The 20,809-nt window shown below is 45.0% G+C and overlaps 1 protein-coding gene across 3 annotated transcripts; it reads right to left on the bottom strand.

Moving 5' to 3' along the window:
* Window positions 1–2,922: 2,922 nt before the first annotated feature.
* Window positions 2,923–12,146, bottom strand: LOC138627778 (voltage-dependent calcium channel gamma-6 subunit-like). 3 transcript variants are annotated; one of them, XM_069710351.1, is made up of 8 exons: window positions 11,898–12,146; window positions 9,269–9,547; window positions 8,834–9,013; window positions 8,555–8,665; window positions 8,203–8,311; window positions 6,391–6,465; window positions 5,161–5,298; window positions 2,923–5,050 (listed from the first exon to the last, which is right to left on the bottom strand). In XM_069710351.1, the coding sequence occupies exons 3-8, from the start codon at window positions 8,978–8,980 to the stop codon at window positions 4,821–4,823; spliced, it is 810 nt and encodes a 269-aa protein (XP_069566452.1). In that variant the 5' UTR covers window positions 8,981–9,013; window positions 9,269–9,547; window positions 11,898–12,146; the 3' UTR covers window positions 2,923–4,820. The 3 variants fall into 3 exon arrangements, with proteins under 3 accessions (XP_069566452.1, XP_069566454.1, XP_069566451.1); XM_069710353.1 differs by lacking the exon at window positions 9,269–9,547; XM_069710350.1 differs by having other exon boundaries at window positions 8,834–9,547.
* Window positions 12,147–20,809: the final 8,663 nt, after the last annotated feature.

Genomic DNA, 20,809 nt, shown 5'->3' on the forward strand with positions numbered 1-20,809 from the left:
AATTTCAACTCTTGGTTCGGTCTGAAGCTCACCGCCCGTCCATCTCTCCTCTTCCTCTTCCTCCTCCTCCTCCTCCTCTTCCTCCTCTTCCTCCTCCTCCCCCTCCTCCTCCTCCTCCTCCGGGGCTCTCTGCTGGCGGAGGGTCGCACGGCTGCATTCACTGATAACGACTCGGGGCTCTGAAAGACGTCCGTATGCCGGCGGGGAGCTTCTGTCACTCAGGATTACTCTCACTTCCTCTTGTCCACAGATCCTGTCCTCGCTCCCGGAGACGGAGTTCCCAGGACGGGAGAAACCCGGGCAGTCGGGAGCAAAACTCAAACACATCTAAACTTCACAGAAGAGGTTCACACTGTATTTGTCGCGTCATGATCTGCACACATCATTTGAGAGGCTGAATTGGGAGTTTCATCTCGTGTCTTCCAGAGTCGAATAGTGCAACAACAACAAAAACTGCTGGGAACAAACTCAAGTCTTCTCTCAGTTCTGGGCTTCAGATGATAAAATGTTTCGCGTGAACGCGACCTCAAAGAAGGTCTTCGTGAAGTGGATCTCGTGGGCGTTTAAATTATATTCACATGGAAAGCATTTGAGGGGATTTTCATGGCTTTTAATGGAGGCAGAACAGCTGATCTGGTGGCGCACGTACAGACTGTTTACTTTTGGATCCATCGGTGTCTGATTACCGGGCCGGACATCAATCAAATCAACGTGAGTGACAGGTGCTGTGGGTGTTAAAAACTTACCTCACACAGGAGGAGGAGGAGGAACAGGAGGAGGAGGAGGAGGAGGAAGAGGAGGAGGAAGAGCGCCGGCTTCACTTTACGACTCCTCCCGAGGACGATAACGTGATTCTGTGGATCAGGTGACATCAGGAATGTGTGACATCAGAGGGTTCGGGTTTAAAGCAGGCTGCCACTCTGCAGGCGCTGTCAACGCCGTGTGTGTGTGTGTGTGTGTGTGTGTGTGTGTGTGTGTGTGTGTGTGTGTGTGTGTGTGTGTGTGTGTGTGTGTGTGTGTGTGTGTGTGTGTGTAACATGCAGCACGTCTCCAGGTTTGTGTTTCTCCTGCTACGTCAGTCCCATCGGCCACGGTCTATATTTAGCCCGGGGAGGTCGCAGCCAGGCGGCGTGGGTGCCGGTTCAGAGAGAAGGAGCGAGGCTGGAAGGAGGTCGAGCGCCACGGCGACGGAGATGAGCTGCGACCGGTGGACGATGAAAGAACCGAGCCGGCGCACGGCGGCGGGTTCGGAGAGTCCGGAACAAATCAGAGCGTTTCGCCCATTTTATCCTCGGTTGAAGTTAGCTGAAGATCACGAGATGGAGCAATAATCCAACATCCACTCGTCCAGAATCACCAACATGTAAAATAACTGAAGAGCAATTACGGAGAAAATAAAATAAAATTTAAAAAAAGGCGCCATACTGCCGTTCTAAATATGTTTCCTGATCATCTATCAGCATGTAACATGCGACTGAAACATCCGCAGTTCAAATTTAGCCGGCGGGACCTTTGTTGTACGTCTCTGATTTCTTGCTGCTCTTCACAGTTTACCGTCTGAAAAGGTCGAAAAAAACAAATGTTCTGAAACAAGTTTGAAGATGAAGAAAGTTGGAGTTTCTAATGAAGACTCAGGAAGTGGTGGAGATGTTTCAGAGCAGTATATGAACTGTGTTATGGAGTTCATGAGGTTATGGGACATTTAAGTGTGACATTTTTTTTCCTCTCCACACTGTTCAGGTTTATTCTGCCTTAATACAAAGAATCCAACGGCTGTAAACACCGAGTGCACTCAGAAGTAAGATTACTGATATTTAAAGTTATTTTAAAGGGTCCTGTTTCCTGGGTGAACATGCAGCCACTCTGAAGGGTGGACCAATCAGGGACAAGTGGGAGTGGCTAAATGCGATGACGTCGAAGCATTTGTTTTGAAATTTTGTTCCAACAATGGTAGCGGGTGGAAGAGCTACGTTATCCAATAGAAATTGTGAACGTTACGAAGCTTCCAGTTCAGATTCTGTCCGTCGCCATCTTTGCTAGTTCGGAGCTGTTTGGAGCAGGAAGTGACCATATTTGGACGAGCTGGGGGAGGAGCCAGCGGTGGATCCGACTGATCTGATCGGAAACCTGACGATACTACGTCCCGCCCACCGATAGCTGTAACCTGACTGCACCACAGGCCTGTCAATCAAACAGACACGCCCCCAAAAACAGGTCTTCTTGAATCTTCTTTTCTAATGAATGAGGGATTATTTTCAGATGGACCTCCAGAAAACTAAGAAGAAGGAGTGACTTTAGCTAACAACACCGAGATAACTGATGGACACATTTTATTCACTTTGGATTTGATGAGAGAAGTTGAATGGGAGTCTATGGAGCCGGAGGCTTTTTGGAGCCAACCTCTAGTGGCACTCGGTGGTATTGCAGCTGAAGACACTTCTGGATCGGAACCATTTTCCAGACCTGAAGCTACGAACTCTTTTATATCCAGTCTGTGGGAACAACGTACGCTTATTTTGTAACGTGCCTAAATAAGGTTAGGTATTGAAGTGTCACTTCAGAAAAGGTTGCAGGTGTAAATGTCATCAAAAACAAGTCCAGAATATATAAAAGTATCGCTGTGCATGTAATGAATTGTGTTTATGTTTCATGTCAGAACTCAACTTTTTAAAATAGTTCATTGTGAGAAACACGTAACAATAGTTTTGATTGTTTTTTACATATTCTGAGTGCCGAACAGCTTGTTTTACGGGATCCCAGTGAACAACAAACGCACCACGAAGCTGGTTAACGTTCATTTTTGTTCTCACGAGGTGCAAACTGGAACGCTTTCATAAAAGCAGCGATTTTGGAGGCGGCGACCGTAAGCCGAGAACGTGTCGGATGTGCAGAACGGGAGAAGAGACGGGAACCTGAGACGGATGACATTAAATATTCATGTCCTGTTTAATAATAAAATGAGCTCATTCATACTCAATTGATTCAGTTCAAAAAAAAAAAAAAAAAAGTTGCCGCGATGGTTCGAGCTTCCGTTCAGCCACACAGAAGCACTTTTTTTTTTTTTTTTTTTTTTTTTTTTTCCCAGAGAAGAAACACACTGAAGTTAAAAACTGATCGAAACTGAAGCAGCTTCAATTCTGATAGAAATCTTTACAATGTCCGCCAGTTGTTTAGCACATAATATCATTTAAAATATCAAACATACACTCTTTTACAATGAATGCACGACCGACTGAACAATGCATGTGATGAAAAACAAAACGTTACGATCTTAACATTTGCATTTGTGCCATTACAACCCTGACTCCTTGAAATTACACTCACACTGCACATAACCAAATTATATTCCTATTAAATTAAAATGAACTGTAAAATGTTGCCTTGATTTTTGTTTTAGAGGCTAAATTATTTTTGAAAGAATGAATGTCTTGGTTGTGAAGCACAGCGGAGTCGTAGGGAGGTGGTCGGGGTGGATGATGGGTGTACGAAGCACGCTACGTTTTGTCCGCTGGAGAAACAAAGGAACGAAGTTTGATGGGACGTTTCTGGTGGGTTGTTAATGCTAACGGTGACTCACTACCGCCCCCTAATGTACAAAGAAATTGCGATTTAGTGCTTCCAAAATCACAACTTTAAACATATAACTTTGTCGTCACTGCAAGAAAATATAGCATTTAAAAATGAAATATTCTGATGCAAAATATGACTGAATGTGAAGTTCAAACATCGTTCCCACATCGTAGTTATGAGAAAATTCAACCCAGGCTTTTGGTACGTTTTAGTTCAATGTGATTTCCAGGAGACGGAGTTACATCCGGCTCGTTGGCGTCGATTTCAACAAACGCCGAAGAGCAACAAAACATCGAATACAGACTTTGAAAAGGCAGCGAAAAGAGGACGAACAAACTATTTCTGTTTTCGCACATCACTGAGAATAAACTGGTTTCAGAAAGATCGGAGGTCAAAATTACAACTCTGTTTCGGTTTGTTTATGATGGTGTTTGCTACCTGAGAGCAGAAAGAGGGCCGTTTCAAACTTAAAGGGGGAAATTATGGAAGTTCAGATGCAGTAAAACAACGTGAAGTGAGCATAAACCCGCTGTACTGATGTCGTCGTTCACGAGAAAAAACAAACGTTAGAAGAATTGGAAATTTTGGCTCGGATTCATTCAAAATCTCGACTCTCGATCACTTTGTGAAACTTTTAGCTGCTCCACCAGTTAAAACAGTGTTTTCAGCACTTTAAGAGTTTAATACACGAGGGCTGAAATAGGTATTAAAAAGTCAGTGACGACATTGAATAATTTTCAAATCAATAATATTGAATTTATTTAAACAAACTAAATGGAAATTGCCTCCAAACCCTGCAGGATTATGAGTAAGACAATACAGGAGTGTTTCCCACACACATCGGAGCATTAAGATGTCCTTCAAAATAAAAGTGAATTTAAAAAAAAAAAAATTGAATATGGTGTCGGAACTTTTATCGCACGTAGCTGTTTTCCTCAGAATAAAATGAATTATTAAACAGTCTGCGGGATCTGGAGCGAGCACACTGGGCTAAAAATGCCGACGATATTTCTCGCTAAAGATCAATATTATACTGCAGACGCAGGTTTGTGTTTTGGATTTGGTAAATAAAGTGATTAAAGCAGTGAAAAGGCCTCCGGGTCAACGAAACAAGCGGACCTCTCTGCTGAGACGTCTCTGGGAAACCCTCCTCGCCTCTCAGCACCCTCAACCACACACACACACACACATGGGTGGGTGGGGTTGGCCAGATAAAGTGCAGCATCACCACCTCCGGGGGGTGGGGGGCCTTAGCTGCTGCTGCTGCTGCTGTCCTTGTGAGGGAGACACTTCCTCCAGGGGTTGTAGGGCAGCGCCAGCAGCAGGAAGAGGATCCCGCCCACGATGAGGACGGCGGCCGCGCAGCCGACGCACGACACCGACCAGGAGAGCTCGTGGTGCAGCGGCACCGTGTGGTCGCTGGCCAGCAGGGCGAGGACGGACTGGTGGAACACCACCAGGGACAGCAGCACCAGGACGCCTGCGTGGGGGGGAGGGAGAGGGGGGATCCCGTTATCAAAGAGGGAACCGGGCTTTCCATTTGTGAGTTTTTGGACGGCAGGTCGCCGGTTGCCTGCCGCCTCCACTGACCTGACAGGATGAAGCAGACGGACGCCGGCTTCAGGAAGAACAGGATCTCTTTACTGAGAGCCATGGTGATGCAGATGGCTCCCATCACCATGAGGAAGAGGCTGAGCATGGCCAACATGGCGGAGGCTACGTTTAGATCTGCACGGGGGCGGGGGGGGGGGGGGGGGACAGCGCTACGAATCAAAAAGTGTTGATTAAACATGCTTTCATACTGTATGTAAAAAGACAGAGCAGGCAGGTTGGAGGGAGGTGATGATCAAAATGATACTGAAAGCGTTTCACAATCGGTACGAGCAGCGTCACAGCTCAGATGACGATGATGGTGATGATGGTGATGCTGCATATTGACACACGAGAGCGATAGGTGGCATGGACCTAAAACATTCACCCACATTTTTCCTCTTATACAACATGCACACATAATATGCTGCAAAGAAGGGATGGGCGATGCTTTTTGAATAGCCGTTAAAATATTTGTTAAAAAATGCTACAAACTTTCTCCCTGATTTTTTTTTTTTTTTTACCGCCGCCTGGCTGCAGTACGTCACTCCCGTCAGAAGGTGGCGGTAATGTGTCTAAAAGCTGTCTGGCGGCTGCTGTTAAATAACGTCAGGAGAAGAAGAAGACGTTAGCTTTGCAGGTAAAACTGTGTTTCTGTGAGATTAGACGCGACGGTAAACAAAATGTGACAAAATGTCAGCGTGGAACAACAAAACAAAAATAAACAAACATGTTGATTCATAATCGAATTGTTACGAGCGAATTTTGGAAAATAAAATTTTAGCTTGAAACGCAGCTGAAACATCGGTCGTGCTCAAACGAGTTTTATTCCAAAAATACCAAAAATCCATCTAAAGTGGGATCTGACGCGTACGTTCGTTTTTACACCCTCACGACCGCATCTTAATTAAATCGCCGCACTCGAGTGCGACGGCGACGTGCCGGCGGCCGAGACGATGAGACCGGACGTCCGACCGTCTCTCCTTCGCGGGATCTCGAAGCGTCGGCGAGGCTGCCGGTGAAAAACGAGAGGCGAGGACGGAGACACTCGAACGCAGCGGCGTGGGCGGAATACATTTCAAACACTCACTGGGCCAGACAATGGAGAGGCAGAGAGATGGGTGAGGAAGAAGAAGATGAGGAGGAGGGAGGAAGGTGGGGTGGAGGGGGGGCGGGAGGGGGAGGGGGGTGATAAAAAGGTGGAGGCCAGAAGAGCAAAGCGTGACTCACTCTTCTTCGTCGTCTTCTGGAACATCACAGCGTTTTCCCCCGTGGTGAAAAACTTGAAGTAGGTACAGTTTGATTCTGCAGGAGGAACAAAGAGAGACAGACGAGAGGAAAGAGCTCCATTTGTACTGTACCATTTAATCATTCCAGGTCTTTTAACCAGTCGACTAGACGGCGACGCCTCGATCTCTTCCCCCTCTCACTCTTAATTGGTCTGATCAAAGCCACATCTTCAGAGGGTTCTGGGTTGGTTTTTTTCCTCCACACTCAAATCCCAAAAGGGCAGAAATTCAAATCCCATCGACAAATAAAAAAGCTCAGCTGCAGCCGAGCCTGCCGGACAATAATTGGACTTTTCCCTCTCGCTGACCGCGGAACATGTGAGCACCTTTAATCCCCGAATGGTTCTGGTCCAGAGAGAAACCGCTGCACCAACAACATGTAAACAGGATAACATGGAGGAATTCATCATTTACTCTCTGCACACTGACATGACCGAAGGCTGTAATACCGTCCGTGGTAAAACACTGGAGGTCCACTGATTACAAATTAGTAGACGATGCCAAGCAATACATATTTTAATCAGCTTAGAAGAAGCCGGTCACGATCATCAACCAGCAGCGACGTGACTCGTCGGTTTGTTAAACGTCTGTTATGAATCCTCCAGTTCAGATTCTGTCCGTCACCATCTTTGCTAGTTCGGAGCGGTTTGTAGCAGGAAGTGACCATATTTGGACGAGCTGGGGGAGGAGCGGTGGATCTAATTGGAAACCTGACGATATTACGTCCCGCCCACCGATAGCTGTAACCTGACTGCACCACAGGCCTGTCAATCAAAACAGACACGCCCCCAAAACCAGGTCTTCTTGAATCTTCTTTTCTAATGAATGAGGGATTATTTTCAGATGGACCTCCAGAAAACTAATAAGAAGGAGTGACTTTAGCTAACAACACCGAGATAACTGATGGACACATTTTATTCACTTTGGATTTGATGAGAGAAGTTGAATGGGAGTCTATGGAGCCGGAGGCTTTTTGGAGCCGACCTCTAGTGGCACTCGCTGGTATTGCAGCTGAAGACACTTCTGCATCGGAACAAGATAACAGATAATTTGTCTGAAACCGACGACAAACACGCATGAAGACGTCTTTGTTGGACGTCTCGGTCTGTCTGTGCTTTTTTTTATGTGAATCATTCTTCAAAACGAGGGAAGTTCATCGACAGGTGAGTCATCGAGAACAACAGCGACACTGCAAACACCTTTAACAATGTTATCTCTCACTCAACAAAAGAAAAGTCCAAAGTCAAGACGTCAGAGTGTCTCGTTTCCTTTAGCTCCTTTTGCGCCTCCAGTTTGAACCTCATTAAAACGGATGAAAAAGACTAAACAGCAGCTGGATTGGATCGATGCAATAAATACATTCAAAACTCCGAAACACAAACTAAAATTCAGTAGTTCAGACACCCAGACCAGAAAACGCAGGTATTGTTGTCCTTCACTTGACCCAAAAACAAAATGTGGATCATTTCAGTGCGATGACTCATCCGGTTAGTCAGCTCCACTGTTCAGTTCAGCCGTCACCAAAACACAGAGCCGAGCAGCGTTCGTCTAGACGGGAAAGTCAGGTGGACCACTCGTTTGTACCTCACTTCAAACCGAGCGCTCTACAAGCAGCTTCAACAGTCTGTCAAACGTCCGGTCGGTCCGTCCGTCCGTCCGTCCGTCAATCATCCGCCACCTCAAACACACACACACACCATAAAAAGTCAAGACACACGTCCAGCCAACCCGCTCGGTTATTTCCTCGAGTCACCTCCGGGCAGTTCAGCGGGTCCGCAGCTCTCCCTCTCCGGGTCGATGTCGGCCACCCACAGGGTCTTGGTGCAGCCTTTCCACAGGCCGTAGTGAGCCGTCAGGCAGGTCTGCAAACAAATGCAAATCTTTCAGGAGCAGCAGCAGATTTTCTTTCACCGTCCGGTACGAGGCTTGTTTTTGTTTTTTAGCTCTTTGGACCAAACGAGCATTTCAACTGTGAAATTACTGTTCAGTTGCTTTTCGTACAGTACCGGACAGATTAATGAGATCTGAGACACCCTCACTCTGTCTGTCCGCCGGTGGAAACGGCACCGTCGTCTGTCTTTGTTTTGCTGGTGTTGATGTTTCACCTGATTGTTGTAGAAATGCTTCGGGGCTGCCAGCTCCACCCAGAACTCCGTGCCGACGCCGAGGACGGTCAGGACGACGCCCACGATGGCCACGAAGAACGCCAGTTTGATCTGGCGACGAAACACGAGAAAGAAAATTCAGGTTCACGTTTCCGTCCCGACGTCCTCCCCACCGACTCACGTTAGCCTCCGGCGTCCCGGCGCGCGGTCGATCGCTTTCCCTTCGGCGTCCAGAGCCTGAAGGAGAACCTACATCCACACGATATGAGAAGCGGTCACCTTTCCCTCCTGGGCCTCGCTCATGGCGTGTCCCGTCGACGTCGTCCGGCGGCGCTTGCCTCCACCGAACGTGCTGCGTCCGCTCATCAGGCCGGACAGAGCCGCCGGGCCCTGAGCCGGCCCTCCGGCTGCGACGCCTCCAGACATCCCCGATGCCGCGGCGCCCACCGGGCGGCCCTCCTCGTCGGCCACAAAAAAGGTGGAAAACATTTTGTACAAAACAGAAAACCAGTAAAGGTTCCGTTCGATGGCTGAATCTGTTTTTTTGGGTGTTTTTCCTTTTAAGTCAAATTTTTTTTGCAGCAGAAAAATCTAAAAGTGGATGAAATGATTTGTGTTTTCTAAGTCATGAGTCTAAGGGAAATAATGCTGTACAGGTGTATCTGACAGAAAGGAGCAGAGGAGAACGGAGGTAGAACGATAAGAACTAATTACCAAGTCAGGAAGTAGAAGAAGAGATTTATAAACCCCAGAAAATCTCCTTGGTAACGGAAACTAAACACACAATGTGTGAAAACTTCAGCAGGATGAGGCGGGAATCATCCTTCTCTTGAGAAATAACAGCATCTTGGACGAAAGATGCAAAACGGATAAATGAATCATGTTGAAATACATTAAAAAAAATTATATATATATATATTATATATATATACTATATGATATAGTATAAGAGGATGTCGAGGTAGAGGTCAGGAGTGAGTGAAGGAACACCGCCTGGAGAGGACAGAGGAAAGGAAGGAAGAGGAAGTGAAATTAGTGGGACTGACTTCATCGTGAAAGACGCTCGTCTTCACACAACCTCAACAAAGTCTCCGTCGCAGAAAACAGCAAAGACATTTCTGAGGTGTCGGGTTCAGGAGAACCGGAGGGATGGTGAGGCCGGTGACCTCTGACCTTTTCACCAACCAACATCGAATCAGTTCCCCCTCGAGTCCGAGTGAATGTTTGTGCCAAATTTGGAATATTTCCATCCTGCGAGATATTTGAGATCAAGTAAACATTTTTTTTTTTAAAGTACCAAGATCCCATCGATCGTTAGTTGTGATGAAGAAACAAACTCCAACAACGTGAACTTAAGTCTGGACCTGAGAAGATAAACGAGCAGCGAGTCTTTATTCTGTCGGGATGTCGACCAGGCGTCGAATTCAATCTGTGAAGGTTCGTCACGTTCTTCTGAAGGAACTATTTCTAAAGAACCTTCAAGTCATGTGACGAACGTTATCTGAGGTGCAAATAAAGCTTCAGATTTTAGTTCAAACAACTCTGATGAATCCACAAAACCTTCTGATGAAAAGCTTTTTCTGTTGGAATTCAGCCCGAAGAAAGAAAATTGAGTCAATTTAACAGAAGAAAAACAAACAAACCCATAAAAGTGATGAGAAGAACACAAATAACTCCCCGTGTCCTCTTCTGCTTCTTTATTTCTGCCGTCAGGACAAGCGAGGATAGGCCATATAAAAGCACTTAGCATGGCGGTATCACAATCAATTATCTATTTTGAGATGTTATGTGACAGCGGGCGCATACAGGAAACGGTCGGCATAGTGAAATCCTAACCTGCCGTCTATTCCGAGACGCTTTGTGGTTCCTCCTCGTGTCTTTTCGACCGTTTATCTATTCCGAGAAAGAAGCTAACGCGGCGGAGACGTCGCGCGGCTCCGCGGGCCGGGACAATTTCAGGGGTTTTAAAAACCCCTTTGTGTCTGCATGGAGGGGGGGGGGGGAACAGCTGTTCCCACTCAGACCGGTGACAACGGACGTGTCTGCCGCCCCGTCTCCCCTCTTGTTAGCAAAAATGAAACACTTCCCCCCGGGAGAACGCTTCGCCTTCGCGTCGCGCTAACGAGACGAGAAGCGAGTTTTATTTAAAACGTTGACAAACAACACGCAACGTTTCAGGAAATGGAAAATGCTTTTTTAAGATGCACATTCAGACAAACGTTGTTTTATCATCCGGGCGCCTCAACGACAAACCTCCCACGTCAACACAAACGTCGCGGCTCTCGTCCTCCGTCCAACTTTTAATTCACACTTTTTCATTGAGAGGAAAAAAAAAGCTGAAGACGTGAAAACAAACAACACAACAAACAAGAGATTTAAAACAAACTGTTTACGTCTCTGCTCCGAGGAAATCAAACGTTTTCTTTGTGGTTGATTTGGATTTTTTGCTGTGAAGCAGATGTTGAAAATAATGCTGCTGTCGAGCTAAATTCATACTTTTTAATAAGAGCTGGATAAAAAGAGTTCACCGGTGGACGAAGGGGAAACTTCTACTTCCTCTTTTCTGCGTTTGAAACCAGTCAGCGATTAAAGACACGATTTAAAACCGAAACGCGTGAAGACGAGTCGGTGTCCGAGCCGGAGACGCGTCGGATGGTATCATCGGCGGAGAGAACTGGCACCGAAGTCTCGATCAGACGAAACGATGTCATTTACGTGTGAATTAAACAGCAGCGGAGCGAGAACGACGCGTTTCTGAAGTCTGAGCTTCCTGCGGTTGGATTTGAAAGCTCGCCGACGTCCGGGAGGTCGACGTCATCAACCGCTGAACCGGCAGCTGTCATTGAGCAATCGTAATTAGCACGTCAATAAAGACGAGGAGTTGTAAACCGACCGAACGATTCCAGGACTTCGGCCAAGAACGGAAGTTCAGCTATGAGACGGTAGCAGCTGACGTTACAGACCGAGAAGATTCATCAGACTTAAATCTCAGAGGAAACCTGCAACTCTTCTCTTCTACAAAAACAACTCAAGTCAAACTTCGTTGGAAGATGAAGAACTGCAATCCGTATTGTAAGAAAGTTATATCATTTATCTTGTTGCCGACGCGCCGATAATAACTTCTGCACTGTAAAAGATAAAAAGCAAAATATATACATATATATTTTTTAAAGCAGATTGCATGTTATTTGTCCAAAAAGGTTCCAGTTGACATAAAAAAAAAGTTTAAAAAATCTACAAGAGCAGAGTTCACGTTTCACATTCACACCGTGTGATTACAGTTCAGTGGCTCCGAAAATCAGCTGTTAGAACAAATAAAGGAAGTAAATACCGCTTTCCTTACTCATCAAAAGCGACCGCGGCCCTCCTTATAAGGCCTCCGATTGGTCACCGTGGAAGATCAGCAGGAAGAAACTCATTACACGGCAGCTGCGGGCGGCGGCCTCTCTAACAGGTTCACCCCCCCGACCAGAACAAAGTCCTCCCGGTACCGACTCTCAGAAATAAGCCGGCGTGCGATCGGCAAACGGCAAACGGTGACGTCCATAAACACTCTGCACACACGACGCTGGAGCGGAGGAAGCCAGCTCAGCTTTACCCCACCCCACCCCCCACCACCACCACCACCCTTAACCCAGCCAACCAACCCCCCTCCCACCCCTCCTCCGACCTCCCCCCACCACCCCTAACCCAACCAAACCCCCCCCACCCCCTCCTCACCCACTCCTGACCCCCCGAATAGATCGGCAGCCAGAAAAAAGAATATCATGCTCAAATTAGACGCGTTAGTTGTTTTATTTTTTTCACTCTTTAACACCACGACGACACTAACGAGTTGCTGACCTGCTTTTTGTGTGTGTGTGTGTGTGTGTGTGTGTGTGTGTGTGTGTGTGTGTGTGTGTGTGTGTGTGTGTGTGTGTGTGTGTGTGTGTGGCGGTTTCTCCTCGGAGTGATGGAGGGCGAGGTGGAGGGGGAGGGAGCCGGAGGGGGGGGGGGGGGGAGAAAAGAAAGGGGGTGGAGGTGTTTGGAGGTGAAAAACAACCATCAGCTAAATGCTCCTGTGTGTGTGTGTGTGTGTGTGTGTGTGTGTGTGTGTGTGTGTGTGTGTGTGTGTGTGTGTGTGTGTGTGTGTGTGTGTGTGTGTGTGTGTGTGTGTGTGTGTGTGTACATATAGAGTTGCTGCTTCACACACGCGAATGTGCATTTATGTGCATGTGCAGCTCTCAGTGTTACCTTGCAGGATCACGTGTGTGCACGTGTGTGTGTGTGTGTGTGTGTGTGTGTGTGTGTGTGTGTGTGTGTGTGTGTGTGTGTGTGTGTGTGTGTGTGTGTGTGTGTGTGTGTGTGAGCTATGCAGTCACACTGTAGCCCCTGAAAGTGAATCTGTTTGTTTACGCTAACATGGTCAGTTGTGCTGGATGAGTTTCTCAACTTCAAAATGTACTCGTGTGAAAATGTGTCACCCTGCGTGCGCACACACACACACACACACACACACACACACACACACACACACACACACACACACACACACACACACACACACACACACACACACACACACACACACACACACACACACACCCCGTCTATTTTTGCCCTCCACCTGTTAATGACATTAAAGCTGACCCAGGAGGGGTTAGGGGGGGGGGGGTTTGTGTCAGCTCGACCCTGGCTGTGAGGCTCATGTCTGCGGCCGCCACCTACGATCCCACTGATTGAAGAGGGAATTGTAGATTCGACACCTTCGGCTGGCGTCACGTGGTCGGACGTCGCCGAGCGACCCGACACCGCCCCGCCCCGTCCCGCCCCGCCCCGTCCCGTCCCGCCCCGACACCGCCCCGCCCCGCCCCGCCCCGTCCCGCCGGCTTCACCGCAGAGGAAGCGCTTCTTTTGGGGGTCTTTTAAGGTTATTGTAGTCTTTGAAATTGTGATAAATATTCACAGCGCCGCTCCTTCAAGTGAAAGGACCTCAGGGTGTGATGTGTCACAACGGGACCAAAAAGGGGGCGGGGCTATTGCAACTTGTCTTTTTTCTTGTCTAAACCAACTTCGGTCGACATGAACAACTGTTGGGAGGGAAGAAAAAATACCGTCAGCGTGCAGAACTGCAGCTGTGTTGAATTTTAAAAAAGGGAATTCTTCTTGGAAATCACACAAACACAGAATCATTAGACAGTCATAAGATCTTTTCCTGCTTTTTGTCATTTCAAGGCTTTTTTTTGTTTGTGCAGTATCAGGGAATTCAGAAACACTTTCAACTTTTCCTCCGTTGTTTCTTTAGAAGACCGACCGGCTGCTTCGTTTCTGTCAGATGCTCTAAAAGTTGTAAACAATGAGTTTCAGACTGTACTGGTGTTGTTGTGTCCTTCAGCCGTGATGGCGGCGCGCACACACACACACACACACACACACACACACACACACACACACACACACACACACACACACACACACACACACACACACACACACACACACACACACACACACACACACACACACACACACACACACACACACACACACCATCTCCAGCTTCCTATTAGCAGTCACCTTCTCGAGCCCTAAACTGCAGACAGGCTGAGTGATGACTCGGCATAATTTAACTTGTTTTACCAACTGTGACATTTGGTGGGGACACCGTCCTCCGTCCCGGCGAGCGGTGACATTCAAGGGCTGAATATTAAAAAAAGACGAGAAAAAGGTGAAGCCAGAAGAAGATCTGACTTCGAGGGAGGTTCGTGCAAAAGCTCATTTTAAACTCGAGTGTTTTACAAGCAGACAGAAAAAGTGCTTCCGTTGACGTCCACCTCCTGGAGCGCCGATCAAATCTGCTCTGCTTTGTTCAGCTCGTCACAGATTCATATCAGCTGAATGCAGAATGCAAAGAGGGAGATGTGTTTGCATTGTTATAGAAAATGTGTTCCACCAAACTGGAAAACAATCAAAGGATCAAAATCTTTCTGTAGTTTATTTTTTTTGTGTGTGTTTATGTCATAAATCAAAACTGCTGAAACAAAATTGTCGTTTTTTTTTTTTTGTTATCTCTCGAGTATCTGCATTAATATTGTTGTTATTTTCTGGTCTCAAACGAAGGTTGAGAAGAAAACATCGTCCTGATGTGTTGTGATGACAAAAACAAACAAAAAAGAGCTGAACTAAAGCGATTGTTGTTCTCGCCGGTCGTATCCAACGATCGGATCCTTTTCCCATTTCACCGGGAGGATCTCTGAGGTGGACTCGAAGATTACAAATGATGTGAGAAAATGTGAGAATGTGAAAAAAAAATGTGGTGATGATGTCACAACGCGTCCTCTAACTCGCTGGCTTCGTGCATCCGTCTCCTCGGAGGGTCGGCGAGCGGCCGGTCGTCCTGCAGCCTGAGAGACAGAAAACACTGCAGTCAGATGTGCCTGGCATCTTGATAAATGGTGTGTGTGTGTGTGTGTGTGTGTGTGTGTGTGTGTGTGTGTGTGTGTGTGTGTGTGTGTGTGTGTGTGTGTGTGTGTGTGTGTGTGTGTGTGTGTGTGTGTGTGTGTGTGTGTGTGTGTCAGACAGGCCAAAGATGGAGGACTGAAAAGTGAAGGACGGAGAAGACGGTGAGAATTAAAATGCCCAGCGATGCTGAGGTGGACGATGGAGGCTCAGAGTCATGAACTGATGTCTGGAAGGTTTCCAGAAAACTAAGAAGAAGGAGTGACTTTAGCTAACAACACCGAGATAACTGATGGACACATTTTATTCACTTTGGATTTGATGAGAGAAGTTGAATGGGAGTCTATGGAGCCGGAGGCTTTTTGGAGCCGACCTCTAGTGGCACTCGCTGGTATTGCAGCTGAAGACACTTCTGGATCAGAATCATTTTTCAGATCTGGAAGCTACGAACTCTTTTATATTCAGTTTACGGTTAAATTGTTTAATACTCGAAGACAAAACGGTAAAACGTTTTGATGAAAGTAAATGTTCAACCTTCTGGTTTGTCCCAGAAGCAGTAAAAACAGCAGATTTTTCTTCCAAAGATAATGAAGGAGAATGAACGGATATTTTTATTACGTTACTTAAATATAAATATATATTTTACCTGATGATTCACTAAGGGAGAAATATTTCATCAGCGTAAAGCACTAAAGAAAAAATAGCTTTTAGAAATAGTGCAGAAATGTGTGGACGAGGCGACAGATTCATTGGGGAATAAATAAACTAAATAAATACGGTGTTTCTTGACTTTTCTTGACTTTCTTCTTTCACTCAAACAGGAAGGTGACGTCTCACCAGACTCCACGCCGTTGTGGAGGCTGCGTTGCTCGAGGGCAGCTAGTCTTAGGGTTACCCTAACCCTAACCCTAACCCTAACCCTAACCCTAACCCTAATCAGTGACCTTCTTCTTCTCGCTTCCTCGTCACGGCAACATTAGCTTCTAATAAACAGACTGTGCAGTAGCGAGCCCTGACCACGAGGTGGCGGCGGCAGGTGGCGAGGCCGTTCGGGGAGGGGGCGGCGGCGTGGGGGGAAGGGGGGCTGAAACTAAGCCGCTCTGATCCTGCTGGCTTCGGAGCCTGAACCCTGAACTTGTGTGTTGCAGCGAGGTCTGATGAGATTACAGCGACGCAGAGCAGCAAAGAGGATTGATTAGCGTGCGTGACCTGCTGAGGATGATGGACACGTCCTCAGTCCGACTGACGCCCTGCAGACGGCCCACATGCACCTTCTTCTCAGGAAAGGAAGCGTAGGTGTTTTGTTTACTGTTATTCATGCTGGATAATCCGGACCCCCCTCCTCCTCCTCTTCCTCCTCCACCGGACTCATCCGGCTCAATAACTCACCTCCGGCCAAATCCATCCAATCCTACCATTTTTATTTTTTGCACTAAACTGCTGACTGTATATTTCTACCTCAATTTTTATTGCTTACCTTCTATCTTCTCGTAAAAATGTCCTGAAGGATTAATAAAGTCCATCCATCCATCATCCATCCATCCATCCACCCATCCATCCATCCATCCATCCACCCACCCACCCATCCATCCACCCACCCACCCACCCACCCATCCATCCATCCACCCACCCACCCATCCATCCATCCATCCATCCAATAGTAGTAATAAGTTTCTCTAACTTTGAATAAAAATACATGTTTAATGTATCTGGCAGAATAATGGACAGAAAAGCCAAACCTTTGACCTCCTTCATCATCTCCTCCTATCAGACTATTTGTGTGGAAGTTCTTCTCACAGAATCATTTCTTGAGTTGTGGTCACGGGAACGTTCGTCCCAAACTTTAAAGAAAGATTCCCTGCAGGCTGAAAACAACATTAATGCTTCCCGGCGACAGCAAACGAACGCTCAAAGACAACAAAGGTGGTCAACGTGTGTGTGGTTTTTCCAAAGAGGATGATGATGATGTCACAGTGAGAGCTCGATACCACGACTTCTCTCCTGCTTCTGAGTTAATGCAGCGGCTGATGAGTCATCAAATTAAATGACTGTAAAAAAAAAAAAAAAGAAAGAAAACGCGCGCGCACACGCGCACACACACACACACACACACACACACACACACACACACACACGCACACACGCACGCACGCACACACACACACACACACACACACACACACACACACACACACACACATTTCTGACTCATATTGTAGATCTTTTACGTACAGGTTCGTTCTCTTTGTTCTCCGCTGTATTCTGCGACCTCGTTGATTACCTGCTCTCTTCGGCTCCTCATCGCGTAAACGATAATTAGGTGTAATTATGCGTCAGCGACGACCCGCGGGTCCACGCTCCAGAATCACCGTTCATAAATACTATCCCGGTTTCTGGATGATGTGTTACGGAAATTACGGCGGAATACTTAATTTTTTTTTGCCATTTAATTTGTTTTTGTCTTTTTGCGGGGTTTTTATCACCTGAAATAAAATAAAAAACCCAACTTATTCTATTTATTGTGGCACTTCAAAGTGTTTTAAATTAAAAGTCAGACTTGAAACTCTTTGGCTTTGACTCTTACCGTTACACCGACGGCCGTCGGGATATAGCGCAAAAAAAGACTAGCGTTCGTATATGTTGGTACCATCAAATGTTAGGTTTTGACCTCATCTTTGTTCATGCATTGAATGCGTAAATAATAATAAAAAAATAAATAAAAAACTTTAACAATATTCACCTCCACAGAGATCTTAATATGACTTTAGTTTCAAAGCTCACGAAATGAAATGTTTAAAAAAAACTACTACTACTAAACTACTACTTTTACTTTGCAAAGAAAATGTTCCTTCATAAAATTCTGGAGAACATAAATGTTCTTGATTGTCAGATTCTCTTAATAGTGTCGTTCTTTGATAATTCCTCATCGTGTCTGTGTACAAAGTTTGGAAAATACTTCGGTGCTGAATATTATAGCAGCTCAAGTACTTTGATGTATTTCTGCTAGAAGAAGCAACACGTATTGAACACGTCCATCTTCAAACCCTCAGAAACACTGGAAATGTTTCATGGATGTTTTGTGAGGCTGGAAAAATCTTTAATCACCGTTTTTCAAAATAACTAAAGATCTTAACTTTGCTAAAGTTGTCTGTCAGAGAGCTTAACTGACACATTTAGTTAGAAAAAAAATAAATAAATTAAAAAAAAATATATATATATATATATTCTTGTTTGTCATCCTCTCCCACTTTATCTACCAGCTGAACTTTTCAGGGTTACATAAAGGCTATTTGTGGAGCCTCTCCTGAGCTGTCACTCAAACGTTTTATCAGATGATAAAGTTTCCTAATCCAACAGTAGGAACAGAAATATTCAAATTTATTCATAGTTTTGGTTCCCGTGTGCTTGTGCTTAACATGTGCTTATCTCATTCTGAAAACTATTATGTATCCGTCAAGTCCTGCGCCGACTGAAAAGGCTTTTTACCACATGAAGAGCTTTGTTTCATTCTGGCATGAATACATATGGGAATAAAATAATTTCCTGACATCTATCATTCAACAGCACTAGAAAGAGCGAGAGAGAGAGAGAGAGGAAAGACAGGGGGCATGTAAAAATAGCAAGAGCGTCTTTTTTTTTTTTTTTTTTTTTCAGACAGCTGCTCGACATACCGGCTTGTCTGCTGGAAAACTAGCATCGTTATTTGTGCTGAAGTCCTACACGGAAAACGCATCATCCTCAACAGCGATTAGCATTATCGTGGTTAAAACATGAAAAGAAAGCACACTGAATTAGATGTAAGTGTCTTTTGAAAAAAGCAGCGAGTAATTCCACGTTGCTGGTTTGTAGAATTATAAGTAAATGTTGTGATGAGTATTTGATGTTTACTTGACATACTAATGCTAAATTGCTGATATAAACTGTACCAGCTTCACTGATGGCGAATTGAATTGAGTTATTTTTTTTCTTTTATCCCATTTTAACCACTCTTTGGGAAAATAATAATAAATATCCAATTGTGTCTTCACTGGGCGTCTTCAAAGCATGAATGTGCGTAACTGCGCGAATGTTGTCGAGGTGTTTCTGGCAACAACAAAAAAAGACGTTACTGAATGATATTTTTATGGAAAAAAAACGTTGAATGTAGGAGACCATAAAAAAAAAGAAGAGAGGAGCACTTGAATTTTCACTGAGGTCATCTAGGTAATTACTTCTTCCTTGTAATCGGGGGAAAACAACAGTAAAATATAAATATATTTTAAGGATAGTCTGATGGATGTGAGGAAGCTTTATTTTCTTCCTTTAAAAAAAAAAAATCATGTCAGGCTTGTGCATCACAGCACAAAAGGTGCAAAAATACAAAAGAAAAAGACACTTCTTTTTTTTCTAGATTAATTAATTTTAAATTCAAATACAGCTCCACTTTGTATTTAAACAAACATTTTTTTTTGGTGCAGTAGTTCATGGTATCAGTATGTTGTACTCGGGAGGGTTTGGAGTTTAATTGAACTGTATTATCTTTTTCACGTCTTTGTTTTTTTTTAATTTTAATTAAACAGTGACGAGTGCACTCAAACCATTTTTTAACCCACAGTAATTTCATTTTTTGAAAAGAAATTTAATACTAGAAATTGAAGAGTTATTCTTCAAAATGAAGTCTACAATAATTTAATGGCAAATTTCTAGTTTAGTTTAGATAGTTACTCTAAAAGAAAAATGTCAAAACATATCTGTAGAATGATTATTCAAAAAATTCCTCAACGCATGTTTAAGTGTTTTGAATATTTGTCACTGTATAAAAAGAAAAACCTGCATGCTCGATTTTTTTTTGTTGTATTTGATATATAAATTAAGTCTAAATTTACAGGAGTCACATAAGAGCAGGCAATCGGGTTCTTTTTTCTTAACTAAGGTCTTGCATCATTTCAGCCCGTTTTTATAAATGGAACGAGCCGGTGGGCTTTACCATGACGACCTGAAGTTACGGTAACAACAGATAAGCGGCCGGCTGGCTTTCTCTGTCCTGCCATTACCAAAAATAACAGGGATCAGAGCGGGGGAAAAAAAGAAAGTCCTGGATTTAGCCTGCCTCGCAGGTCAGGAGGTCACCCTGAGACGGCCTTATTAAACATGCTTAGGCCGAGGGAAAGTCCAGACTACCGTGTCAGCGGTAAAAATGTACCGGTCGCCACTGTGTGACCTCGACATGACTAATGGGGGGACATCGTGTCAAACAGGGCTGTTAGTGTTCGAGAGAATTATGCGTTAACTTCTTAGAGACGTTCACAGCAGTTGAGGTGTCGAGTTAACAAGCAGAGGGACTTTTATTTTTACACACCAGCGCATGCAGGTATGTCGATAAAAGTCAGAAAGAGCCACAAGATTCTGTGTGCAAAAGTCCGGCAATGAACTCTGTCCTCTGGACGCCTACTAAAACAATTGGGTCAAATTATTTCCAAAATGGACTGTCAGTTGGAGTCTCAGCCTGGAGTTTTTTTTTTTTTTCACAAAGCCAAACAGTGCAGATTCTAATCTGAATAAAATATTATTCGCAAAGATAAATGTGCAAGCAGGAGTTTACCCTCATGCTGTGTGGGCAGAGTAGAGCGGCAATAATTGGTCCATTAATCAAGCAGTTAATCGACTGAAACGAAACCGAAAACAATTTTTTTATTGTTGACTTATCGTTTAATTCGGAAAAAAATAAAAACATTTCCAGGTAACAGTTTCTCCATTATGTCAGGTTTTCTGCTTTTTTTTCTCTCTTTTACATTATTATAAATTTAATATTCTTTTGATTTATGACTGTTAGTTGGA

This window comes from Brachyistius frenatus, unplaced genomic scaffold (assembly GCF_029030835.1).
Source record: "Brachyistius frenatus isolate BFR_SWC_R1_liver_20210118 unplaced genomic scaffold, ASM2903083v1 Contig_91, whole genome shotgun sequence".
NCBI classification, from domain to species: domain Eukaryota; kingdom Metazoa; phylum Chordata; class Actinopteri; family Embiotocidae; genus Brachyistius; species Brachyistius frenatus.

Coding starts and splice junctions, on each gene's coding strand:
- LOC138627778 (XM_069710350.1), bottom strand. CDS start 9,043: ATGTTTTCCACCTTTTTTGTGGCCGACGAGGAGGGCCGCCCGGTGGGC. Junction 8,666..8,833: donor GCGAGGCCCAGGAGGGAAAG/GTGACCGCTTCT, acceptor TTTCGTCGCCAG/ATCAAACTGGCGTTCTTCGT. Junction 6,466..8,202: donor ACCCGCTGAACTGCCCGGAG/GTGACTCGAGGA, acceptor TTCCTCCTGCAG/AATCAAACTGTACCTACTTC.